Raw genomic sequence first — 26606 nt, forward strand, 5'->3', positions numbered from 1 at the left:
AAATCTAATCTTTTTCATCTTATACCAAAATCGGCCATATATCTAATACTTCGATTATCTTTTTCAACAGCAGTGATGACTTACGTTACTGTTGTTTCTTTATTGAGAATAAAGTGTGAGTGGAAACAGTCTAGCTTTGGTACAGCTGACATGAATTTTGCTTTGTGTATATGATATTTACCAAACAATAAAAAATTATATTGTTCATCTCCAAGAAACCATGTATCACGTTCTATAAACAAGACCATTGTATCAGTTATTGTAACAAACTTGTACAACACATCAGAAATAAATAATGAATTGGGACCAAAATAAAATTGTATTAGTGCAACTGGAAAAATAAATGTAAGATTGTTTCTGACTAATCTTTACAGAAACAACATAATGACGAAAAACCTTTTTGAATTACAGGATTTTAGGAATTACATATTTATTAATATCTGACCACAGTTTCTAAAATTTGCTGAGCACTTAGTCACTATCACAAACCGACTCTCACTCTCTCTCTCTCTCTCACACACACACACACACACTCACTCACGCAGCGCGTGAAATCTCAGCAGCCAGCAGCACTGCTCACGGTACAATATGAGGTAATTCAGAGAGTATTTTTACATGATTGAAGTCTTTTAAAATCAGAGTGATTATTTTTCACAGCGTCTTATTTCTCCTGTATGTAAGTTCACCTATGCGTAACAGTGCTGCAGTTCATTTAAATAAGCATCTAAAACTGTGCTAGTCATGGAGCTAGATAGAGCTAACGGGAATGAGAATATGTGAATGCTTAATGACACTAAAAGCGAACATAAAAAAAGTTGTGTTTATTAGTCATAATGCGAGCTGGGTTTGACTAATAGACAAGAGTAAGAAAAAATAAACCTTAGCTTGAGCACTCGTATGCTAAAAACACAGCTGTCATGCACGTGTGCGCATGCGCAGGGAGCGATCATCTGTTTCCTGCTCATGATGTCTTTAAATAGTAAACACTTTCACTGAAATGATTAAATAACGCATTGTATGCCGCCACCTGTATTGTGTAGTATGTTATCAGGCAAGTTTTGGACTTATAAAACTGTCATTTTTGTGTGATAATTGCTGGCTGTGAGAATTAGGCTGCGTCCGAAATCGCATACTCTTGACTAACGTTAGGTACTTATTTTGAATAAGTATTCTTCGCAACCGCTAAATTATACGTTGTATATAGTATGAATGTGTGTAGTATGAATAGTAGCTGTGTCCCAATTCAAAGGTTGCATGCTTCGAAGGACCCGGACTTCAAAGCCCACGCCTTCGAAGGCCGACGGTCTAGCCTATGGAGGGCTGTTCTTGTTGCCTAGCTACTGTGACAGCTGCCGTTGATGAGTGACATAATGTTTGTAGTAGACTTTTTTGAAAGTTATATTAACCTGTCTGAAAACAAAAAAGGGTTCACATAATAAAGTGGATAAACTATATATAACCCTATCTTAGTAAGATACAAGTCAATATTTGAACTGCTTTAAAGTTTTTTTTATTTTTACATTTGTGTCATGAGATGTTTGAGTAAATTGAAACCCACGTTTAAAAGTGTAATTCAGCAATTTCTCAAAAAAAAAATGGCGTGCAATGAATTCTGGGCTAGGCAAGGCCGGCGAAGGATCCAACTTTTGTATCCTTCATTTCACGGGAAACACAGGACGCATTTGGAGGCCACATTTGAAAGAGCCTTCGAATTGGGATAGCCTATGTTGCGCCACGGTGAAGCAATCGGCCTTCGAAAGTGCCTTTCGAAAGATCCAGCCTCTGAATTGGGATGCAGCAATAATCTGGATTCTACATTCGCCATATTGCCATTATCATGTGACCTACCAGTGTCAGTTACGTCGCTTCACTGCCATTCACAAATCCTCTCCCGTGGCCTCATAGGATAGTAAAGTGTCCATCGTATGACACTTCAGTATCTCACCGGAAGTAGTAGGTCATCCAGGTACATTTTGCCTACTCTTTTATGAGTACTGTGAATTCAGACATACTTAATTTTGTCACATACTGTTTTTGCCTACTATATAGTAGAGATCTATGCGATTTTGGATACAGCCTTAGTCTGTATGCTTTCTTTTACAAAAATTCACCAAAGCAACCATAGTTCCCGCCTAAAATACTACAGTAAAACATTTGGTATTAGCCACAACTATCATCACAAAATATAAAAATGACAGTCTTAGTTTAAAGGAGACCCGGTTTAAAGGAGATCCATGATTCATTTATCATTTTAGAGTAATGACAATATTAGTAGTTGCTAGATAACTATGGTGATCCATTTTTGTAAGGGTTGTGCTAGATAACAATTTTGCACCTAGAAGGCCTACTGCACAGACATATGCCGATCAACAGAGACTTTGTTGGGTTTGTCGGATCAGTTTCCCCTGTCGGCGTCTATTGGTGTTGGTCAGCTCTTGTTTTCAACAATGTTCAGTCAACGCTTGTCGGGTTGTGGAATGGCTGAGAAATGACATGCTATAATCTGGTGACTGTCCGAGTTGGTCGGTGCAGTGTGAATTGGCCTTTAGGGTAATCAGGGATATATTTTTGATGTTGTAATCACATGGTAACCCAGCTAGAATATTCTTGCTTGTGATGGAGCAGTAGATCTTATTTGTCACACATTGCCCTAATTCATCCTTGAACAAGCTATAAAAGAATAATGTCCTTACAAGGTGAAATTAAAGAGAAAAAGTCACAATCCTGTGCTTAACCAATCCGTGTGCTCTTAGAGAAGGTGTTGTCCTGGCCAAAGTCTCAGGGTCAGTTGATGGAGCATCTGACCCACACCAACCATTATCTGCTCTACACTGTTTTGAGAGGTTTAGATCGTTCAGAGTTCATCTGCTGTCAAATGAATGTCTGTTTATTTGACCTGGAAAGTCATAACAAGCCCCTTTCACACAGTCTTTTAAAATTACCGGTATATGACAGTTTAGGACCTTTAGGTAAATTAGTTATGGCACTGAGAAGTTGTAACATTAGCAGTAAATTACCGGCATGATGCTGTGTGTGAACAAAAAGAACAGAATTTCCACTATGAATTTGTATGAAATCAGAATGCGCTGACGCAAGAAATTTTCTTTTGGCCAATCATAAAGCTCTGTCAGAGCTGTTTATAGTAAAGTCCTGTTCACTAAGGACTATAACGATATAGTTCTAAAAATCACTCTAAATTGAAAAGAAAAGCAGAGTCCACACCACAACTATAATGATAACGAGACTCGCATAGTAAACTTGAAGCCCGAGTCTGCGAAGTATTAAGCGCGAAGTGGAGCCGCAATATCAAGGTCCCGCCCACACTCCTGCAGAATCAGTTAATACTGCAGAACAACTCGATGTTGGTGTGAAATAAACAGTTCTGAAAATGTAGATTTTAAAGTTAAAGCTGCAATCTCCTCCCGAAGACCCAGAAAAAAGTCTGTTGGTGCTTCAGTGACTACTTCGCTTAGAGAAGCTGCCAATCACAGCTGTCAATCACGACCTTGAGTTTTTATAGCATCAAATAACAAACTAAAAACAAACTTATTTAAAGAACAAACATTTAAACTAACATCAGCGTGATTAAAAACTGCATAAAATGACAGAAACCATTTTTGGAAAAAAAAAAAAAAAAAAAAATTGACGTGTAATTTGACTGTTTAGTTTGTCTTACGTCCCATTACATTACATGGAGAGGGTGGGGTTTATGACCTATACTGCATCCAGCCACCTGGGGGCGATTGACACGGTTTAACTTCAATTTTCAGACTCTGTGAGACTCCTGTGGCACGCTTGGTTTAAAGTGACAGCCTGACGGGCGATGAAACGGCGGTGCTTACTTATCGACGAATTGACGCGTTCCATGCAAATCGGCTAATTTACATAATCGATTACGTCGACACGTCATTCCAGCCCTAGTACAGTTTGAGCAAGTACTACATTTAAATTTGAATTTACTTGGCGACTGTTAAAAAAGTCAGTTCTATATAGTATGAATAGGGGTTGTATGAATTAAATTCGGATGTACTACATCTGCCATGTTGTTACTGTCATGTGACCTAACAGCGTCAGTTGCATCGCTTCACTGCCATTTACAAATCCTCTCTTGTGGCCTCATGGGATAGTAAAGTGTCCATTTCTATTTTGATATACATAAAAATATAATTTATTTCTGTGATGCAAAGCTGAATTTTCAGCATCATTTCTCCAGTCTTCAGTGTCACATGACCCTTCAGAAATCATTCTAACATGCTAATTTGATACTCAGTTATCAATGTTGTGCTCAATAACAGTTGTGCTGCTTTATATTTTATAACCTGTGATAATTTTTTCAGGATTCTTTGATGAATAAAAATTTAAAGAACAGCATTTATTTAAAATACAAATCTTTTCTAACAATATACATTACCATTCAAAATTTGGGGGTCAGTAATTTCTTATCTTTCTTTTTTTGAAAGAAATGAATACTTTTATTCAGCAAGGATGTGTGAAATTGATAAAAAGTGATATTAAAGTGATATTGTTAGAAAAGATTTCTATTTTGAATAAATTCTGTTCTTTTTAACTTTTTATTCATCAATGAATCCTGAAAAAAGTATTACAGGTACCAAAAAAATATTCAGCAGCACAACTGTTTCCAACAATGATAATAACTGAGTATCAAATCAGCATATTAGAATGATTTCTGAAGGATCATGTGACACTGAAATAAATAACACATAACAATTGCTGCAATAAAAATACTTATTTTACATATTTACTAAATTAGAATTAATTGAATGTGAAAAATAAATAACTTATTTCATGTTATGACCAAACAAAATGTTTATATTTGTTTTTATTTGATACATTTTATATAAATATTATAAATTTATATAAATTTCCCAAAATTTCCAATTAATTCCTATAAATTCTCATAAATTCCCATAAAGTTTAAGTTCCCGTGGAAAGTTTCCGGAAATTTACCGGAAACTTTCCGCCCCTTTGCAACTCTAATTTAGACATACTAACCTTTTTTGCCATACTGTTTTTCGCATACTATATAGTAAGTAAGTATTCAATTTCGGATGCAGCGCCTGTCTTCTTCTATATAGCAACTATGTTTTTAAGAGTAAAACCATGTTCTGTGTGATCATCCCTTACACCTGTCAATCAGAAGTAAAAAAAAAAAAAAAAAAAATCAAATTGGACAGATGGTGAACCTAAAGCGATTGTCCATTTATCCAGGCGGATGAAGAAAACGGCTCAGCGTACTGGTATTTTAATCTTATGGAACTGGTAAAAAGACAGAACCGCCATTGCTTGTGAACAGCACATTTGTGTAATAGAACAGTCAATCTGGTTATTTTATGGTGATTTACCGGGATTAATTTGTAAAAGGGGCTAATGTTGTGTTGTTGTGTTTGTATTTGTCCTTCATGTAGTTTGTATGATTGTATCTGCGTGTGTTTGTCAGGCTGCACTGAACGCGTATGGTACCGGGGGCCGTTATGAGTGGGAAGAGCCTCTTGCTGAAGGTCATTCTCCTGGGGGATGGCGGCGTAGGCAAAAGCTCCCTCATGAACCGCTACGTGACCGACCGCTTCGACTCGCAGTCTTTCCATACCATCGGCGTGGAGTTCCTCAACCGCGACCTCGAGATCGACGGCCGGCTGGTCACCCTGCAGATCTGGGACACGGCAGGCCAGGAGCGCTTCAAGAGCCTGCGCACGCCCTTCTACCGTGGCGCCGACTGCTGCCTGCTCACGTTTGCCGTGGACGACCTGCAGAGCTTCCAGAACCTGGGCTGCTGGAAGAAGGAGTTCATGTATTACTCAGACGTACGAGACCCGGAGCGTTTCCCTTTCGTGGTCCTGGGAAATAAGGTGGACAAGGAAGAGCGTGAGGTCGGGGAGGATGAGGCCAGGGCTTGGTGTGAGGAAAACGGCTGCTGTCCGTACTTCGAGACCAGTGCCAAGGATGACATGAACGTGGGGGCTGCTTTCGAGGCTGCCGTTCGGGCAGTTCTAGCCAGCGAGGACCCCATTGACCACGCCCTGCTGAGCAGCTCCATTGATCTTCATGGAAACCGTAAAGTGGCTCGCTCGTCCTGCTGTTGAGGTGCCTCCGAATCGCTCTTGGCCTTGTGGCTTCATAGCTGTGTGGACTTACACTCTTCTGCTGATATGCCTGAGAGCTCTCTGTGTAGGTACAGGCACCAGACGTGTCTCATGAGCTACACGTCTAACAGAGTTACGTAATATTAAAGGTATTTTATACACATTAATCTCTACACATTCTGGCACAAATAACATATTCCATGAGGATTTCCTAGTCGAAGGCTTGTCGGCTTGTGACGTGGTGCTTTTTTAAGTGTTTTATGATAGCTTCATGTCCTGGACCGTAGATCTAGCCGCTCTTCAACATTCTGCCGTTTTAAATGGACCATCTTACTATGTTGTGGTACTCGTTTTGTCTGATATTTTTAAATACATAACCCCAGAGAGTGGCACATTGCTGACCACTGCTGTCAGTGATATAAAATTGCTTGAGAGAAAGGGCATTATGTGGTATCGAAAGAAATAATGCATTTTTAATTTATTTTGCTCATAAGTTATTTTTTGGGTGAAGTCTGACGAGAATAGGTTTGGATCATATTTCACCACAAATTCAAAAGAAAAAAACATTAAAACATTTAAAAAAAACCAACAAACAAGATTTATATAAACTGTAAATTATCAAACTGTAAATAATCATTGTAGCGTTTGTTGTATTGGCTTCGATTTATGCTGGTTTCAGTAATTATTTAAGGGTTAGTTCACCCAAAAATGAAATTTCTGTCATTAAGCACTCACCCTCATGTTGTCCCGAAGACGTCCGAAGACAAATTAAGATATTTTTGAAGAAATCCTCAGGTTTCTGAACCACACATAGGCAGCTATTTTAACTATGTCTTTACTACCGTTGTGTGGTTCAGAAACCCTCGGATTTCATCAAAAATATCTTAATTTGTGTTCCAAAGATGAATGAAGGTCTTATGGGTTTGGGACGACATTAGGGTGGGTACTTAAATGACAGAAATTTCATTTTTGGGTGAACTAACCCTTTAAAAATAAGTGTCCAGACAAGATGAAGCAATTATAGTAAGAAACCTTAGTGTTCTTCATGCAAAGTTGATTTTGGGATGAAATATGACCATTTCTTCATTAGATTCACCCTTTTATGGTACAGGTGGTAAAACACATAGCCTCAGATTAGCATATTGCTAACAAATTGTCTGAGATGCATCAGCACAGCATTATTTTTTAGACAGAAAGGGAATTTCTTCTAATATCAAAAGATTAAAATAATTGTTTTCTTTTTATCTAAATTATTCTTTTATTTGTATTGTAAGGTACAGAGAATTTGTGTTGCATTATTAATTATCTTGGTTTTTTTTAATGATTTTGTTTGTTGTCAGCTCGTGTTGTGTATATGAGCAATTTTACATATGTCTAATTGCATGTTGAATCTTGGAGGCTGTGCTGTAGAGAGAAAGTCTCTTTCACGAGGAGTGTGTGTGTTAGAGGGTAAAGCCCAAAGTATACTTCATTTTTTACGCATACATGAGGGTTCGCATACAGTGCACGTGGCGCAAATTTCGCGTACACACGCTGCCCGATTTGCACTAATCGGTTGTTCCACAAGGTGGCAACACTGGCCCAGGCTGTTGTTTCACAGTAGAAAACCAAACTAAAGAGACGGAACAACAACAAAATACCAGAGACTACAACAACAGACACCCACACTGACAAGCAATTGTGTGAGGGGATTAAGAGCTAGCCGCAACTTAACAATACAAAGACATTTTTATCAGTTATAACTTCTGAAGAAAAATAGTGCAGACACTGGACAAAGATGAAACTTTGTAGAGCGCATGTGGTGACCGCCTGCATTTACACACACTATCAAATGAAGTGTACTTTGAAAGGCTGCGCTTTCGACTGTATTCTTAAGCGTACGTGTAAAAAATGAAGTATACTTTGGGGTTTAGCAGCACATCTGTCTCACTGAATGACTCTCAGGAATGTCGCTTAGACCAGTGATTCTCAAACCTGTCCTGGGGACCCCTCACCATTGCACATTTTGCATGTCTTCCTCATCGGACACGCCCAATTCAAGTCTCTACTAATGAGCTGATGAGTTGAATCAGGTGTGTTAAATGAGGGAGACATACAAAATGTGCAGTGGTGGGGGGTCCCCTGGAAAGGTTTGAGAAACACTGGCTTAGACACCTGTCTACATTTGATGTTGGAGCTTATATAGCAAACTTGAAGAGGCGTATAGCTGATTAATTAATTCACATCCATTGTTTCCTCAGTTTCAGTTCAGTGTTGATATGAAACCAAAGCACATGGTACCCAGTATCTTGCACTGACCTTTGACCCTTCTCAGAGGGCTCTTGTGAATGACCCTTGATTTAGTGCATTTATAGGTACTTATTTCACTTCTATCTTTTATAATATTGACTTATTTGCCTAGTGCTTTTCCCCCAATATGAATGTTTTCTACACCTATACTGCTACAACTCTCATTATAACTAGAGAGACCCAAATCTGTGGATTTGGCTGCTGATGTTCTCATATGTTTCTATCACTTGCATTAACATGTAGCCTTTTTTCAGTTTACAGACCTTTGCTTGCCTGCTCTCATACATTTGTTATACATGTAAAACACAAGAAATTGTTTGTTGTTTCTTTGTTTTTGTTGACGGACGTGCTCACACATCTGCTGCATACATGTATGGTTTCTATGTTTTTTGGTACACTGTGAAATGGAAATAGATACAACACTGTGTTTCTTGTACACAAACTGCTGAACATGCAGGAACATAATTATTCCTAATATTGGATAGTTTTCCAGCAAATCAAGGTACCAAACGTCTGGGTTTACAGTGAAGAAATGTTACGTCGTAATCAGACCTCTATTACATGATGGAAAGTTTCTCCATGCTTTTAATCACTGAATGCAGAAGTGCAACTGTTTGGACATGTTGTCAGTGTTTCAGTGTTACAAAAGTCTTGATTAGTCTGTCAAAATGTCAACTTGATAAGTAAACTAAAGCATTGCAATAAGCAGGTGAATCTCACAAAGAAATGTGCAGGTCATTTTTCACCCCAAGAGCAAAAGAAAGAAATGATAGTTTGTGTAAAGTAGATGAAGCCTATTTAAAAGACTATTATGAATACTGATTTTATGACAATTAAGCACATTTCCCCCTCAAAATTCTCATTTGCTTTACCTCTTGTGCAGTAATGAAAATCTAGACAATGTATGTATAAAAATTTTTATACAATCAGCAAAAGATATGTATATATGTATGTGTGTGTGTGCATGTATTTATATATAACACACACACACACACACACACACGTTACATATATGGGTATAACGGTACACAACTGAAGGTTCTGTACATACCTTGGTTTTTAAGTCACGGTTTGGTACGTGTTCGGTACAGCAGGGGGGAGAAAACTAAACATAAAATTGTGTCTTTCTTACTTGCACATTACTATAATATTAAAGGTTAACAACAGAGCCTAATATAGTGCAAATATTTAGCGAAAGAGTTCACTTCCCTAGTGAACTAACAAGCTGTGGGCAATGAATGACTTGCCTGAGGTAAATGTAATGCTATGTGACATTGTTTACACGCTATTTTATTGATTCCGCCGTTGAAACACTGAGCGATTACACGAGATACGTTTAAGTTGTACTGTATCTTTCAACATACCTTCAGATGCTGATTCATGTTTATTCTGTAACGAGTATTAAAGAGGAAGAAATGATCATGTTCACTCGCGCTCTGCGCTGCTGCTTGAACTGAGGTGCCTATACAGTGATCTGTCACGCCACATTAAAGAGCGTCAAAACTGCATTTTTAGTTTGAATTTTGTGATAAAATGGACAGAATTTGAAAGAGGACACTTTGTTTGATATTGAAAGTAACAAAATGCAGAGTTGGTGGTTAGGCTACAACTCTGTACATCAGACATGTACCGAAAGTTCACGGGACAAATATGTGTACCGTTACACCCCTAATTACTATTTAGTCATGTCAAGGAAGAAAAATGAGTTTTGTGACATAAGGTAAAGTGAAGTCAACCTCAACAATGTGCCGGGTTTATCACGTTTTTTTGGTTCGGTTTAAATATTGTTACACCCTTAACATACATGCATACTTATATACATTTTTTTCTTTTCATTTGGTAGTGAAATTTATGCTGGATGTTTTTTGTGAGATTCACCCCTGCTGTTTCCGCTTGAGCCGGTGATGTAGCGTTCCTGCCACAGTATTTATCATGTTACAGTTCACAGGAGTATTGTGTTGCATTAATAATACTGTATTTTTCTGTTCATCTGTCATTGTCACTAGTCACAACCACAGTGAATTGTGGGGGATGAAGTGTGGTGAATTAAGGGCATTACTGCAATGAATGTACTGACTGTCACTTTTTACCGATTGATTTGTATAAGGTTGGTACCCCAGTGTTCAGTCAATACTGTTATTTACTGACATGCAAACAGGCGTCTTTAAATGGACTAAATGTGTGTTTCGAAAGCAGGGATTGTTATAATCCCTAAAAATGGCTGGGTCACAAATGTCTACCCTGCTGTTTCACATCATCTCCAATGCAATAAGGAGGTCAAGACTGCTTTAGTTTGCAAGAATCCAATGCGACGAATAAACAAACTGCAACAGCAATCATATAATGTGTGGTTTATTATTAAATTTGCTTTAACTCATATACTGTCGTAGTTTTAAACATGTTAAACAAAATGCTCTTTCCTGCAGGTAACAATCTTTGTAACTCAAATATAGTGTTTGGTTTATAACATCAAATTAATATGTTTTCAGTATCCGCAGGAATAATACAGCAGAAAGCCTGCTCATCTCTAGTCACACATCAGCTGTGTGAAGCGCATATGGGGAACACAGACTTCCTCTGTGCTCATTTAACACCCGGCCGAAGAGCGCATACAGCTTCCTCTCTTCCTTTTCTCTGCGATGACGCTCTTTTAAAACAAGCTGCCATGCTGCTAGGTGCAGTGGACAGTGAATCTATGAATAACAAAACACGCATTAAAATACAACTGAACCACTGGTGAAAGACATTGACCTTTATTTCGTGCTAAACCTCCCAGCCATCAGTTTTTACAGTATCAACAAACTGTGCAGCCAACAGCAGGTTAAAATAAGAAACCTGAGCTGAACAAAGCATTGAGTCTGTACACAAAAATCTAAGAAATACTGTTAGTGCTAATCATAAACAAATATGCAAAAATCACTGATTAAAAATTTTGCAAAAGGAAGCGTTATACAATAACTACAATAATCTCCTTATAATTAGAGTTACATAACAAAATAGTTCACAATGACAGTTCAGATATTTGTCGCAGTCACAGTGTTGTTCCAAACCTGCATGACTTTATATTTGTTTTGCGTTCCCTGCCACTGTCCCCTTCGGCTCGCCCCAGGTGGGCTTTAAAAGACAATTAATTCATTCAGTAATATTATTGATTTGACTGCACTGATACTATCGGATAAGAACAAAATTTGAACTGACTTTAGCTGAATAATAACACTTTTGTCTTTTGCAGAGCTGCTTAACTGCTGAAATTTAATTTGTTTCTTAATTGATACATTTTGCAACATTAACACTGTTATTTTCATGTTTATTAATGCAAAGCTGCTTTGAAACAATCCTTATATAAAGGAAAAAATCTCTCTCTCTCTCTCTATATATATATATATATATATATATATAAAAAAAGTGATGACTATTTTTTTTTCTGTGGAACACAAAAGGAGACATTTCAAAGAATGTTCACGCTGCTCTTTTTCATACAGCGAAAGAAGAAAATCATCATTAAAGTAGTCCATATAATTTGTGCACCAAATTTCTTCAAAAGTCTTCTATGGTCTTGTCAGGTTTGTCATCAATGATGCCAAATGTCAAGTGAAGCACAAATGAGATTTAAAAGCCATGTTGAAGGGCATGTTTTTCAAGGGCAATAAGAAAGCTATTTTTTTTTTTTCAGTCATGTGACTTCAAAAGACTTGGAATATAATGCACAAGTTGTACAACCACGAGAGGTTTTTTTGAGGATCTCAAAATCTTATGTTATTTTTACCCAATGGTTTTGTTGGTAACACTTTATTTTACAGTCATGTGACTTCAGAAGACTTGGAATATAGTGCACAAGTTGTACATACTTACATTCTGCCTAAAACACTGTTTTTTTTTTTGTGAGGTGATACGGGTTTGAAACGACATAAGGATGAGTCACTTATTTGTGAACTATTTAGGTGAACTACTGCTTTACATCTACTCTAAAATCTTGCTTTTACCAAACACTAGGGGGCGATCAAGCAGCCAACGTGTCAGGATCAAAGACTTTCATTATAAAAAAAAAAAAAAATGTTCAGGACCAAATCAAACCCTAAATTGGTTAACTTTTGTTATGAAAAAAAAAAGTATCTACAGAAAAGGAACAAAATTAAGCTACAGCTGAAAAGGCTGCTTTTTTCATTTTTGTTTTCTACATTTTTGCTTCCTATTGCTCTCAATTTTGAGTGAAATATCCCAGCCATGAAACACTATTAGCAACGACACCCTGTGCAGCAAAATACCTGCACAAACATTATTAGCCCCATCATACACCGGTCACAGAAAGGCTTTTATTCAAGCAGCTGAAAAGTCCCAGAAGTCTCTTTGTCAGTAGGCGATATCTTCTGACGCGTAAACTGACCCCTAGCATGGGTTTGTGCTGGGGCTTTCCTCCAACAAAGAGGGGCTGGACCATTGTTTAGGCTTTTCTCAGTCCTTTCAAGAGGCTGTGAGAAAAAAAGTGCTGGGGTCACAAGAAAACTGCACACATTGCTGTCTCTCTCTCCATGGCAACCAGATGTGAGGGATGGCCACCATGGAAACCAGCCATCACAACCATGAGAGGTTTTTTTGAGCATCTCAAAATCTTATGTTATTTCTACCCAATGGTTTTGTTGGTAACACTTTATTTTACAGTGTCCTTGTTACATGTACTCACAATAGTGATAACAGTAAATTATGCATAATTGCACACAACTAACCCTGATCCTACAATATTGTAAGTACATGTAGTTGATTAATAGTAATACTCAGTACTTAAATGTATAATTACACTGTAACACTGAAACCTCGAAATAAAGTGTAACCATTTAGTTTTAATTTTCTAAAACAAGTATAGATTTTGTCCAATTAAGTAACTTAAATTATGGATAGACCCACAGACAGTCTCAAATGGACTCATATACTAACTGTAAACAAATATTTAAAAAAAGAAACAAACTATCCTGCTAGTAGAGACCTTATTTAGCCCCGCCCCTTTTCAGCGCTGCGTGATAACAATGCTCGTGATAACTAACCATTTCACCAGCTAATTACTCTTCGACAGTAATGTCAAAGAAATATACAGAGCTACCGCAAAAACAGAAGTTTGAACACAATATTGTAAAGATGGCTGCGTGCTACTTTCTCTGGCGCATAAGGTCTATGGCATAGATATCTATACGTAGATGCCACCGCTCCAGACACATCAGCACTCCCACCATCTTGGAACGGTCAGCGTGTTGTCACTCACAGTAAGATTGATGCCACAACAGCTTCTGGTTGTGAAATAGGATAACATTTGAGAATTGAGAATGTGTTGGTTTGTGTTTTTATATCTATTAACTCAATATTACAGGTTTTTACTAAGGTACTTTTTAATTTTTTTACTTTTACTTTTTTAATGTCGTGTTAGCTGACACCTTCATCTTGTTGTATTGTGTTAGTTTACGAAAGTCATTCAGCTTGCTCTCAAATGTTCACGGACCGACTTTGACCGTTCCAATATGGCGGATGGCTTATGTATATGAGGCATCTATGTATATATATATCTTTGGTCTATAGTATCAAATCTTAAAAACAAAAACAACAACAAAATAATAAAAAGGGTAAAAATGGAATCAAATACTTATAGCTGCCTTCGAGCCATGTTGGCTTGATCGTCAGGGTTGCCAGGTCTGTGTAACAAAACTAGCCCGATTACCCACTGCCAAATAATCAAAACTCAAAATATGCCACCCCATACCTAAAATACACATTTTACAGTCAGTGTTATGCATTATATACACAATTTCAACTTTAAAATCACTATACAGGCTTAGGCTAGTAGTAATCATAAACACAGTCTGTTTTTATAAATGAGCTCACAGGAGCTCAAAGGCTTCTCACTAGTGCCCTTGCTCACAAAACTCATCATCTATCAGTTTTATCATTGGTAGAATGTACAATATCTCAATACAGGCATTTCAATCAAATAAACCTGTGGCAACAGTTTAAATATAGCCCAATTCCACAGGAAAACCACAGACTTGGCAACCCTGATGATCAAGATAAGCGCAGTAGCGTGTAATTAGGTTCTCACTGTGAATGTTGACTGTACAGTTTAGTTGTGTACTGCTGAAGAAGAATATTGGTAAAGTTGGCTTGAAAACACTACTTGTTTAGCCGGTTTATGAGGCAACTGTGACCAAACCACAACTGCCATTATTCTGGAGGCACAAGAGTGATAAAATACACAGAAAAAATACATAGATCCTTTGCACACCTAATACTGTCCGTTTTGTTACATTAGCACAGTTATAATATCCCAGAGGACTTGAAGGCAGAATACTTCCCCTGGTGGACAAGAGGGGTATAGGTGGAAAAATTAGATGAAAGATAGTTTGGAGAAAAGATTCCAGAATGTAAACCTTTACATCCAAGAATTTAAAAGACAGTCAGGAAATCGTGTTGTGGAAAAGCAAGAGATGAGAAACTCTAAAGTGCTCCAATATGGTGCTGTTATTGAGGGTAGAAGGACACTGTGGACACCAGGACAGAAGAGATGTTAACACCGTGGACTGATGCCTTTCCTCCCCAGATACCGTAGAACTGCAAAGTTATAGGTGGTGGACACAGTATATGTGAGCTGAAGAGAGAAAGACAGAAACATAAGATAATAAATATGAATATGACCCAGTGACAAGAGACAAATCAGAAAACTATGGTGTTTGCATGCGCAAAACCCAACCCACAATGCTACAGGGAGTAATAGGTGGCTGCCAAGGCGTAGCTATGCTTTTACTGGTGTTCAGAGTGTTTCTTTTAACCACATTAAGAGGTTGCTAATATACTTAATTTTGATACTTTATTTGAACCGATCATTATTGCCTCATTGTTATATGTATTTTTTGTTATATGTATATATATATTTTTAGTCATTTTAAAGGCTATTATTTATTCTATTTTTATTACCACAAAAAAGTATCAGATTAATCGTAAAAACAATCGATAATTACTCGATTACCAAAATAATTGTTAAGTCACAGCCCTAGATTAGTTAAAACATTTCAAAATGTTTCAAAATGCACCTGCATTGTTTTGCATTTTGTGACTTTCATTTGAATAAAAACAAACTTTTTAATGTTGTATTAGCTAACGCCTTCATCTTGTTGTGTAAAAGGATTAGTTCACTTAAGAATTAAAATTTCCTGATAATTTACTCTCCCCCATGTCATCCAAGATGTCTTTCTTTCTTCAGTCAAAAAGATATTAAGGTTTTTGAGGAAAACATTCCAGGATTTTTCCCGATATAGTGGCCTTCAGTGGCTACCAACATGTTGAAGGTCCAAATTGCAGTTTCAAAGGGTTCTACACGATCCCAGCCGAGGAATAAGGGTCTTGTCTAGCAAAACAATCAGCCATTTTCTAAAAAAAAAAAAAAAATGTATATACTTTTTGACCACAAATGCTCATCTTGCACTAGCTCTGTGATGTGCCACGCATTACGTAATCACGTTGGAAAGGTCACGTGTGACGTGTACCGATCCAGTGTCTACAAAGAGAACGTCAAAGACTAAGTCAAACGGCCTTTACAAATAAAGGTAAAACAACGATGTCGAACGATTTTGAAGTTGGGGGAGAAAATGAGATGGAGGTTTTCGCCCTACCACGGTACTTCCGCCTACGTCACACATGAACTTTCCAACGTGATTACGTAATGCATCGCAGAGCAGTGCAAGATGAGCATTTGTGGTAAAAAGTATATAATTTTTATTTATTTATTTATTTTTTGAAAATGACCGATTATTTCGCTAGATAAGACCCTTATTCTTCAGCTGGGATCGTGTAGAGCCCTTTGAAGCTGCATTTAAACTGCAATTTGGACCTTCAACCCGTTGTACCCCACTGAAGTCCACTATATGGAGAAAAATCCTGGAATGTTTCCCTCAAAAACCTTAATTTCTTAACATCTTGGATGACATGGGGGTGAGTAAATTATCAGGAAATTTTAATTCTGAAGTGAACTAATCCTTTATTGATGAACAAAATCCTATGAAAATCATCTGCTGAAGTCTATTGATATAGATATGCATACAAATGTCTAACTACGGCTGCAGTCACAGTCAACTTGCCCTTGAGTGTTCATAGACGCAATATGACCATTCCAATATGGTGGACGGCTAACATATAACAGCCCATAGAAACAGCCGCTAATGAGGAATCTGTGTATATATATATATATATATATATATATATATATATATATGGTTTTTACCACGTTGTTGTGGAGTTACTATGATGTCGCTATGTGGTTGTGAGTGGTTTTTATCACTTTGTTTGCATGTGATCACAAGTTTTTTTTTGGTAGACCACAGAGCGCTGCTTTGCCACTGCATTGTTTTTTGCCACTGCAAATGTGTTGCTAGGGTCATTTGAGCTGTTGCTAGAGAGTTGATATGGGTTGCCATAGGTTGTGGGAGTTCTGAGAAATTTAGCTTAATTTAATAAAAATCACTTTGTACTCTTTAAGAAAGCTCAAATGTCAGACACCTCAGAAAGTCACATGTGTGGTCATGACATTTCCACAGTGCTGAAAACTCCCTCCAAACGCAAAATAAGCCTAAAAACAGAGTTCTCACAATCATCCAAGTCATTTCTAACGACAACAGAGAACAATAAATTACAGCCAGCCCTTTAATAAATGCAGGAACAGAATTCCTTGACACCTACATGTATGGCGTCATGAAAACACACTGTAATTGTGTTCTGTTCTGCACACTCACCAGAGCCAAGACTGTCATCCCCGCTCCAGCGAAGGCAGCAATGTAGAGATCATAGGTCAAGAAAAACTGAAAAACAAGTCAGAAACATGACATAATGAACACTCACTGCGTAGCCTGAATGTTTGATCTTAGCTTTGGATTTGACAAGGCTTTGAGGATGGTTTTCTGATGAATTAAAAGAAGATATTGAATCGCACACTGCCGGGGGCCATGTCTTACCTCTCTTGTCTTGCACACATTAGACAGGGTCATCCCACAAGCCTTTCCTGGCACTGCGTTCCATGGAAGTAAACCTTAGAGAGGCAGAGACAAAAAACACTGTGTAACGCCATGAAAAAGATCAAGGCACAATGATGTTTTATTGAGATCTGTGTCAGTATAAATAACACCACATTAACAGAACAGAGTTTAACATTGATTCTAAGGCCAGAAATGAATGCAGACACTCAATTTCGAACAAAGCGCATTTCAATGAAAAATAATAATGCCCATGATAATGGACAAATCTTTAAAAAATCTAGTTTACAAGCCAAGTTCTCTGTGTATTTGTTTTCCTATGGTTATGAACTATTATACTTTTTACAAGAAATTTAGTGACCCAAAAAATTTCAATCGAGTAGCCTACTTAAAAAAAAAAAAAAAAAAAAAAAAAAGTAGTAACAAATATTTTCCACCTTACATCTTGAAAACAGGTGAGTGTATCCTTCAATCTGTGCCCACAATTCTTTGCACTCATTCTAATTTACAGAAAAACGGAGGAAATTAAGTTGGCATTGAGCTTTCCAGAGTTTATTAACAAATGTAAGAAAGAAAATGTTTCAGAGATGAAGGCATTCTTCTTTTTCTTTTGTTTTGTTGTAAATTAACCACATAATGATAAACTGCCTATTATTTAAACCACAGGAAGACCGCAGATGATTCATGCAATTCTCATTCACTGTACTGCATTAACAGAAAGTCAGTTAATACATGCAGCCGTACATTTGAGAAGCACCCATAGACTCGTAGGCTGCGTGATTGATTGCTCCTGTCTGCCTCACTGCTGAGTGATTTGCATCTGTAGCTTCCTATAGCTTTATTTTGAATCTCTATTTACTATCATTCCTTGTTTATATTGCTAAATATAACTTACTCATCACCATATATCTGATATTTTCTTATATTGCCTATCACATTAATCTGAAATCGCTAGTTTTTAATCTAAATCGCTATCGCTAGCACAACGTATTAGCATTTCGCTAGCCTGTTAACTTGTCAGCGACGAGGGTTTTTACATGTCATAAATGCAGGGAAACAGACAAGCTGACGGAGAAGATTTCAGAATTAGAGACACGCATCCAAACTTTAATCGAGGATAGTAAGAATGCAAGGGCTTTAGAGACTGTTTTGGATGCGACTAGCTTAGTGAACCCCGTACATTTGTTCGGTTCCAGCTGTAGAGCCCATGCAACAGGGCAATTGGGTGACTGCTAAACGGCAGAGTTGCGGGACATCAAACAGGTTCTCACTGCTCAGTAATGCCCCCACTGAGAATCCTGTTAAAAGTGTCCTAGTTATTGGCGATTCTATTGCATGGAATGTGAAAATAGACACACCAACCACCATAGTCACATGTTTGCCGGGAACAAGAGCGTCTGACATCAAAGCAAATTTAAAAGAGCAGGCTAATGCTAATTGTAAATACTTTAAGATTATTATTCACATCAGCACTAATGATGTCCAACTTCGCCAGTCGGAGATCACTAAAATTAACATTAAAGAGGTGTGTGAACTCGGAAGTATGATGTCAGACACTGTAATTTGCTCTTGCCCCCTCCCTGTTCGCAGGAGTGATGAGATAATTAGCAGACTATCATCACTCAATGGCTGGCTGTCTAAGTGGTGTCTGCAGAATAATATAGGGTTCATAGTCAATTGGAAAAGTTTTTGGGGCAGACCTGATCTGTTGAAAAGAGATGGTATCCCAACACAGAGACTCTTTCACCTAGATATCATCACATAGAGACTGTGTCTGTTCCCTGAATTAATAAAAACTCCCAAACCCATTTAAGGGTAAACATTTTCAACATGTTCAATGAATAAAAAAACAGATAAAAAACAGATGAATAAAATCTTGCTAATTACTTACAAAGCACTAAATGGTTTAGCTCCCCAGTACAAGAGTGAGCTCTTAACGCAATATAGTCCTTCACGTCTATTGCGATCTCAAAATTCTGACCAGTTGATAATACCTAGAATATCAAAATCAACTGCAGGCGGTAGATCCTTTTCCTATTTAGCACCTAAACTTTGGAACATTCTTCCTAGCATTGTTCAGGAAGCAGACACTCTCAGTTTAAATCTAGACTAAAAACGCATCTCTTTAACCTGGCATATACAAAACACATTATCAATTTCTGTTTTCAAATCAGTTAAATGATTGTTAGGTCATAAATTAGGTCAGCCGGAACCTACATCATAAGAAGAATGGCATCTATGCTAATATTAGTCTCTCTGTTCATCCTGATGTTTACCGTAGTCAGATGTATCCAGATCAGATGGAGGACCTATGCCTAAACATGACCACAATATATCCCTTAAGTGTCAGCAGAGATTGTGTCAACTAGATCTTCCCCTGTGAAGGCCTCATCGACACGACAGCCAGTGGCACAGATCCTCAACAAACCCGTCTCCATACCGGCATGATGAATCCGATCTTCAGCCAGATGGAGCTGGATTAAATATTTTGAATGTTCCAATCCAATCTGACTTATGACCTATAATGCTGCCTGAATCATAAATCATGTACTGTTCATTGTTGGCCGGAAGAGAACTGGCCCCCCGGACTGAGCCTGGTTTCTCCCAAGGTTTTTTCTCCATTTTGTCACCTGATGGAGTTTGGGTTCCTTGCTGCTGTTGCCTCTGGCTTGCTTAGTCGGGGACACTTAATATTCAACAATATTACTGATCTACCCGCATTGACGCCATTGTATGCGAACTGAACTGAGCTGGATGATGACATCACTGTTTTCTCCAGAGCTGCTGTATAGATAAATGACCTAAATTAATAACTAATGATTTTTACAATGGAAATTAATCAATACTGAACTTACAAGCTGGACAATGACACCATTTTCTTCTAGAGCTGCTGTGCAGCCAATATTATGTTCCTGCTTTCATTGTAAAGCTGTTTTGAAACAATCTGCATTGTAAAAAGCGCTATATAAATAAAGGTGACTTGACTTGACTTCACTGGCTAAAGCACAAAAGAACAGAAGAATGTATTGCGGGGTCATTACCATACTGTCTGGCATCAATACACAGCTGGTTGATGCTGGAGGGTGTTTCAGAGAGGATGTGGATAGTGTGACAGGTGTTTGCCATGTTGTAGAAGAAATAGACAGGAATCGCAGAGAGGGAGAACACCAGCAACCAGATTACAACCAGGACATATGTGATCACGATGAACTGTGGGAGGAATGCATACAAATATCAGTTTTGATGCATTTAATTTTAAAACAATAGTTCAGACAAAACTGAAAAACTTGCACTTATGTTTATTCAAGTGATAAATGTCACCAGGTTTAACATCAATGACAACATGAAACTGAAAATTGTGCACCGATTTTGATATACAGAAGTGTAAATGAGATATGAAAGCTGTACCATAGCCTCTATCATACAGCCTCTGGGAGCTATACAGGTTCATTGTGTGGAAATTCTCATTTTGCTTAGAGGAAGAAAGTAAAGCATATGTGTTTCTGTAACAACACAAGGGTGCGACATCTTGGAAAATAGCCAACGTAAACTGAAACCTACTGTTAATGACTCACCGTTGTACTGAGACAGCGACCACAAACTGTACTACGAAATTCTCCAAATGACTGCCGAACTGCACTGGTGGTGTAAAAGCCTTCAGCCAACAGGACTATACAGTACAAGAAGAAGAAGGAGGCCAGGCCATAGATAATGTACTGAAAATACTCAATACTACAGGAGAGAGAGAGAAAAGACATGTTCTCAATAAAAAGATGTTAAAATGATTGATAGTTCCGCACATTAAAACATGGGCTGTTGCTTCTAGAACAAAATCACTTTTGACACTTTAGATTAAAAGCAAATAAAGTGATGTAAAACTGAATTGCACATTGTTATACTACTGGCACGCACAGGTACGCTAGGGTGATGTAGTCTTGATGGTCACGGGTGAAGTAAGTCTCGATGAGTCTTTCGCTCTCTGTAAGGGCCTGATGTCCACAGCCACAGAACAGAGCAATGCCAGAGAAACACAGTAGAGTGGCCACTAGAGAGACGTATGGCACTCCTCCCAGACAGCGCATACAGCATTCATAACAACCTGAGATTAATAACAAAGGCATATGAAGGGTCAGTTTATGTCATTTTCAGATGGTTTACAGACATTTAGTCCTTCACACATCATATTCTCCTCATCTGTTCAAACGAGGAACCGACTAATACAACACCAGTAAATTATGGAGTGCTGCAAGGAACTGTGTTAGGTCCTCTACTGTTTTCCTTATACAAGGTGCCCCCTTGGAAATATTAGTAGTAAACACAAGATTAGTTTCCATTGTTATGCTAATATATTATGTATTTCTTCTACAAATGTCTAAATTATCCAAATTAACAGAGTGTATTAAAGGGTTAGTTCACCCATGAATGAAAATTATGTCATTAATTACTCACCCTCATGTCGTTCCACACCGGTAAGACCTTCGTTCATCTTCGGAACAAAAATTAAGATATTTTTGATAAAATCCGATGGCTCAGTGAGGCCTGCATCGCCAGCAATAACACTCCCTTTTTCAATGCCCATAAAGCAACTAAAAACATATTTAAACAGTTCATGTGACTACAGTGGTTTAACCTTAATATTATAAAGCAATGAGAATACTTTTTGTGCGCCAAAAATAACAAAATAGCAACTTTATTCAACAATATCTAGTGATGGGCGATTTCAAAACACTGCTTCATGAAGCTTCGAAGCTTAACGAATCACTTGTTTACTGAAATCATGGGATTTTGGCGCTCTGAACCTGATTCGAAACAAAAGATTCGTAAAGCTTCGAAGCTTCATGAAGCAGTGTTTTGAAATAGCCCATCACTAGATATTATGGAATAAAGTCGCTATTTTGTTATTTTTGGAGCACAAAAAGTATTCTCATCACTTTATAATATTAAGGTTGAACCAGTGTAGTCACATGAACTGTTTTAAATGTGTTTTTAGTAGCTTTATGGGCACTGAAAAAGGGAGTGCTATTGCTGGTGATGCAAGCCTCACTGAGCCATCGGATTTTATCAAAAATATCTTAATTTGTGTTCCAAAGATGAACAAAGGTGAGTAATTAATGACATAATTTTCATTTTTGGGTGAACTAACCCTTTAAAGACAAATCTGACGAAATCCCATCCTTTTTTTGTCCATCCCAGCCAGAGTTACTTCACCAGCTCCGGTTTGATCCAGCCTCACTTGTGATGACTGCCGATGACACCAACAATAGATGGACTTAGAAGACTGCCATTATATTATACTGCAATCAATTCGATCACAATCTGTTTTTACTGCTTCAATAATGCGTTGAAAGATAGCATAATTTTAACTGTTTAACTGAACACATGACTTCTACTAACTTAGAGCAATATATTATTGTTATATGACATTATTTTGTTGCTAGAGAAGGATGGAAATCATACGAGTCTGATTATTTTCAAGGTTTTTCTCCAACACCTCACCACCGATGCAGTTTCTTGATTTATGTCAGATTCATTAGGGCCAAATGACATCAGCGAAACATGCATTTATATAAAGCTGCTTTAAAACTGTATTGTTAAAAGCGCTATACAAATACAACTTATAATGAATATAGCAAGAGTGTAACCCTAAAAGACATTTCTGGAGCGCTGGTGCTAAAAAATATAGACTATTAGACTCCACAGCGTTGTTAGGTTTGTGTCAGTAGTAGTAATGCCTGCTAAGTGAAGCATCCATACTATTGCTAAGAGTAAGTGATGTGAACAAACCCTAAGAATTCAACCTTGGTGTAGTAAATAATATACACTAATAACATACACTGCAAACAGTGCTCATTCAAATCCAAAACAATAACAAGCTCATACTGTCATAGACGTCTATTCACAATCCATTCACATGTGCCAAATCTGCTACGTTCCTTCGCAACAAAGCAGCAGCTGCAGCTAAGAGCGTGAGTCTGTGCGGATAAGTCTAAGTGGGCATTCTTCTTCCATTCGTATCATGTGCTGGTGTGGGGGTGGGTGATGGAGCTGGTCTGTACCACGGCATGAGGAGTGTGAGAAAATAAGGAGGACCAAGAGCCAGAGTGTCTCTTTTTGTGGCTGCACTGACAATAGCCTTTGTCTCGGTGCCACACAAGGGCCAGCAATGACAAGCAAACAAAGAGCCGGTGCCACCTCAGCCCCCTACAGACTGACTGAAATGAGTAAAGGGAGGAACCAGATTGAATACAGAGGGGGGAAGATTTGGGATGGAGCTGGGGGTGATAGTGCACGCAAGCATCGGCAGAATGCTGATGGTTAAAAGCCCACTTGGGGTCAACGTTGTTTTATTTACAAACAGAGGAATAATTTTATTTTTGGTTGTTTCGTTTACATCATTATTTGAAATATTATTTCATAATCGTGTGCAATAAAACATTTTTAATTAAATACGTTGTGACTCAGCACAGTGTTGCCAATTTAGCTATTTTGTCACTAGATTTAGCGACTCCCTTATCCCTTATCAAAAGCCTAGCAACAAATCTAGCAGCTTCTTGGACAAACCTTATCTAGATTCTTATCTCACTCACTGATTTATATTTACATTTATATAAATCAGTGAAATCGCCATTACGACGTAATCTAGTGACATTTAGTGATTAGATTTAGCTACTTTCAATTGAAAGCAGTTGGCAACACTGACTCAGCAGTACCATATAACAAAACTTTAAGCAGTGAGACATAAGTAATTGCAATCTGAAGCAGCACAACTGTTTTCAAAATTGATAATCAGAAATGTTTCTTAAGCAGCAAATCAGCATATTAAAATGATTTCTGACAGATCATGTGACACTGAAGACTGGACTAATGATGCTGAAAATTTAGCTATGATCACAAAGTTAAAAGTATTTCACAACATTATTATATTTGATAAAATAAATGCAGCTTTGGTGAGCAGAAGAGACTCAAAAATATCTCTTCTTAGAGACCCCAAACATTTTGAACAGTAGTGTATGTAAAGTTGGTTAAACTTAATGAAAAACTATATTTTTTGAATTATTACAGAACAGGCAAAATGATAAATAAAAACTTTAAGTCTGACATCCAGTAGAGTTATTCAGAGTAAAATAAAACTGCACTAGTAAATATAACCAAATATCAAATAAAGTGCCATTTAATTTTCAAGAAAGACAGCACAAGCAAAACATTTCACATTAGTTTTGAAATTTTAAGACATATATACTGTTCAAAAAGTATTGTGACACTATGTGGTTGGATGATGTTCATAGATAATGTGATGATCTACACCTGTGTGAGGAACTGACTTCACGCATCCACTAAAACTCAGCAAAACACAAGCTGATCAAAAGACACTGAGCTAAAACAGTGAACAGAAACTTAGTTCTGAAAAAAGCACCTGCAGCTTTTAAGAGCAGGAAATTAGTAGCTATCTATTGCAGTGACATTCAAACACTTCAAATATGTAGTACTTTTTGGAGCCATTGAATATGCAAATATATCACTGTCATGCATTGTTCAGCTTTCTGTGCACTAGTTTATCAAGCTACAGATAGCACTTTTCAAATCATATACAAAATAGCTCGAAATGTCCCTTTTAAACAGTAGAAATGCTGAACTTACCCATGTCTGTAGGCAGCGGTGCTGAGCTTCAGTATAATGCCACAGACTGCTCTCACAGTCTCCTACACAGTGAACACAGACTCAAAGACCAACCTTAAGAAACAATGTGTCTTTTCAATGGACTGGCTCGAGAGTTCAAGGAGCAGACTGACAGGGTCATGATGCAGAAACATATCAAAATGTTCCCTTAAAACAAGTGCCTCTGATTTGCATTGTATCAGCAGCTTTAAGATGCAAAGTGTTTGATAAAGAATTACAGGCCACTTTTAGCTCAGTTATAAACAGATGAGAATTTAGCTCATTCTGTGACCAAATCAATTGCTGCGTGTTAAATTTTAATTGTACTAAAAGTTTAATGTGTTTGTAATTTTTATTTACCTACATTTTAGTTCAACATAAGACTGTGTGTAAACTATAGCCTATAACTGTGGAAAAAAGGTAGTGCTAATGAGCTAAAATCTTCTGTGTGGATCCAGACTACATTCGACTCACTGCTGACCTCTAATGTTCACACGCGAAAGTGCTTTAAAGCGCCTTCATTATTAGATTAGAAGCAGTGCTGGTATTACTTACAAATTGTAGTCGATTACTGCCTGGTTCCAAATTACACGACAGAATGTGTAATTAGTAACGTAATACATTATATTGCACATTTAAGGCAATATAATCTGACTACATTTTGATTACTTTTGACCTAACTCGTTTATCACATTGAGTGCATTTACATGCACGATTATGCTTAATAAACCGACAATGCACGTGGTCATGTAAACGCGTTTAACAGTTTCCCTTTATTGGAGTAAGGTCATAAACGGCTTAAAGGGTTAGTTAACCCAAAAAATGAAAATTCTTTCATTAATTACTCACCCTCATGTCGTTCCAAACCTGTAAGACCTTCGTTCATCTTCGGAACACAAATTAAGATGTTTCTGATGAAATCCATATGCTATCTGGCCACCAATAGACTGCAACGTTATTACCACTTTCAAGGCCCAGAAAGCTAGTAAAGATATCGTTAAAATAGACCATGTGACTACAGTGGTTTCAACCTTAATGTTATGAAGCAACAAGAATATTTTTTGTGCGCAAAAAACAAACAAAAATAATGACTTTATTCAGCAAAATCTTCTCTTCCGTATCAGTCTCCTATGCTATTCACATAGTAAACACAGTGCAGCGGTCCTGGTCAGGATTTCTAAATTGCCTAAACATCCCAGTTTTGGTTTTGTTTTCATACTTGCTGAAGGTAATGACTGAAAAGTAATTTGACCAATAGCGTGCAGGCATTGTACATAATTGACCAATCGCGGCTTGCGAGAAGGCGGAATCTAGAGAATGGTCAAAGCATTGCAAATATGACAACATTTTAATGCATGAGGACTGTCAACAGGAACAGTGGTGTCCGCGTATAAATTGCGTTCCGGGAGCACCTCAATTCGACCGAAAAACGGCACTTTAACTTTTAAAGTTAAAGTGCACAATTAAAGGGGCGGGGGTAAAAAGAGGATATATGGTCACCCTATGTTCTGGTGATTTTTGGATATTTTAATCTAAAAATCATACATATTGTTCCTTT

The 26606-nt window shown here is 37.6% G+C and overlaps 2 protein-coding genes across 6 annotated transcripts; one reads left to right on the forward strand and one right to left on the reverse strand.

The window, feature by feature from the left end:
* Positions 1–472: 472 nt before the first annotated feature.
* On the forward strand, positions 473–10726 carry rab9b (RAB9B, member RAS oncogene family). Of its 2 annotated transcripts, none has more exons than XM_051860580.1 (2): positions 473–593; positions 5459–10726. In XM_051860580.1, exon 2 carries the CDS (start codon positions 5475–5477, stop codon positions 6099–6101), a length of 627 nt encoding a protein of 208 aa, XP_051716540.1. In that variant the 5' UTR covers positions 473–593; positions 5459–5474; the 3' UTR covers positions 6102–10726. The 2 variants fall into 2 exon arrangements, with proteins under 2 accessions (XP_051716540.1, XP_051716541.1); XM_051860581.1 differs by having other exon boundaries at positions 475–593; positions 5427–10726.
* Positions 10727–25546, reverse strand: plp1a (proteolipid protein 1a). 4 transcript variants are annotated; one of them, XM_051860577.1, is made up of 8 exons: positions 25413–25535; positions 25031–25092; positions 21305–21491; positions 20968–21124; positions 20434–20602; positions 17375–17448; positions 17156–17221; positions 10727–11083 (listed from the first exon to the last, which is right to left on the reverse strand). In XM_051860577.1, the coding sequence occupies exons 2-8, from the start codon at positions 25032–25034 to the stop codon at positions 10922–10924; spliced, it is 819 nt and encodes a 272-aa protein (XP_051716537.1). In that variant the 5' UTR covers positions 25035–25092; positions 25413–25535; the 3' UTR covers positions 10727–10921. The 4 variants fall into 4 exon arrangements, with proteins under 4 accessions (XP_051716537.1, XP_051716536.1, XP_051716538.1 ...); XM_051860576.1 differs by having other exon boundaries at positions 25031–25546; XM_051860578.1 differs by lacking the exon at positions 10727–11083 and adding an exon at positions 11128–12859 and having other exon boundaries at positions 25031–25541.
* Positions 25547–26606: the final 1060 nt, after the last annotated feature.

This window comes from Ctenopharyngodon idella, chromosome 14 (genome assembly GCF_019924925.1).
Source record: "Ctenopharyngodon idella isolate HZGC_01 chromosome 14, HZGC01, whole genome shotgun sequence".
Lineage (NCBI taxonomy): Eukaryota > Metazoa > Chordata > Actinopteri > Cypriniformes > Xenocyprididae > Ctenopharyngodon > Ctenopharyngodon idella.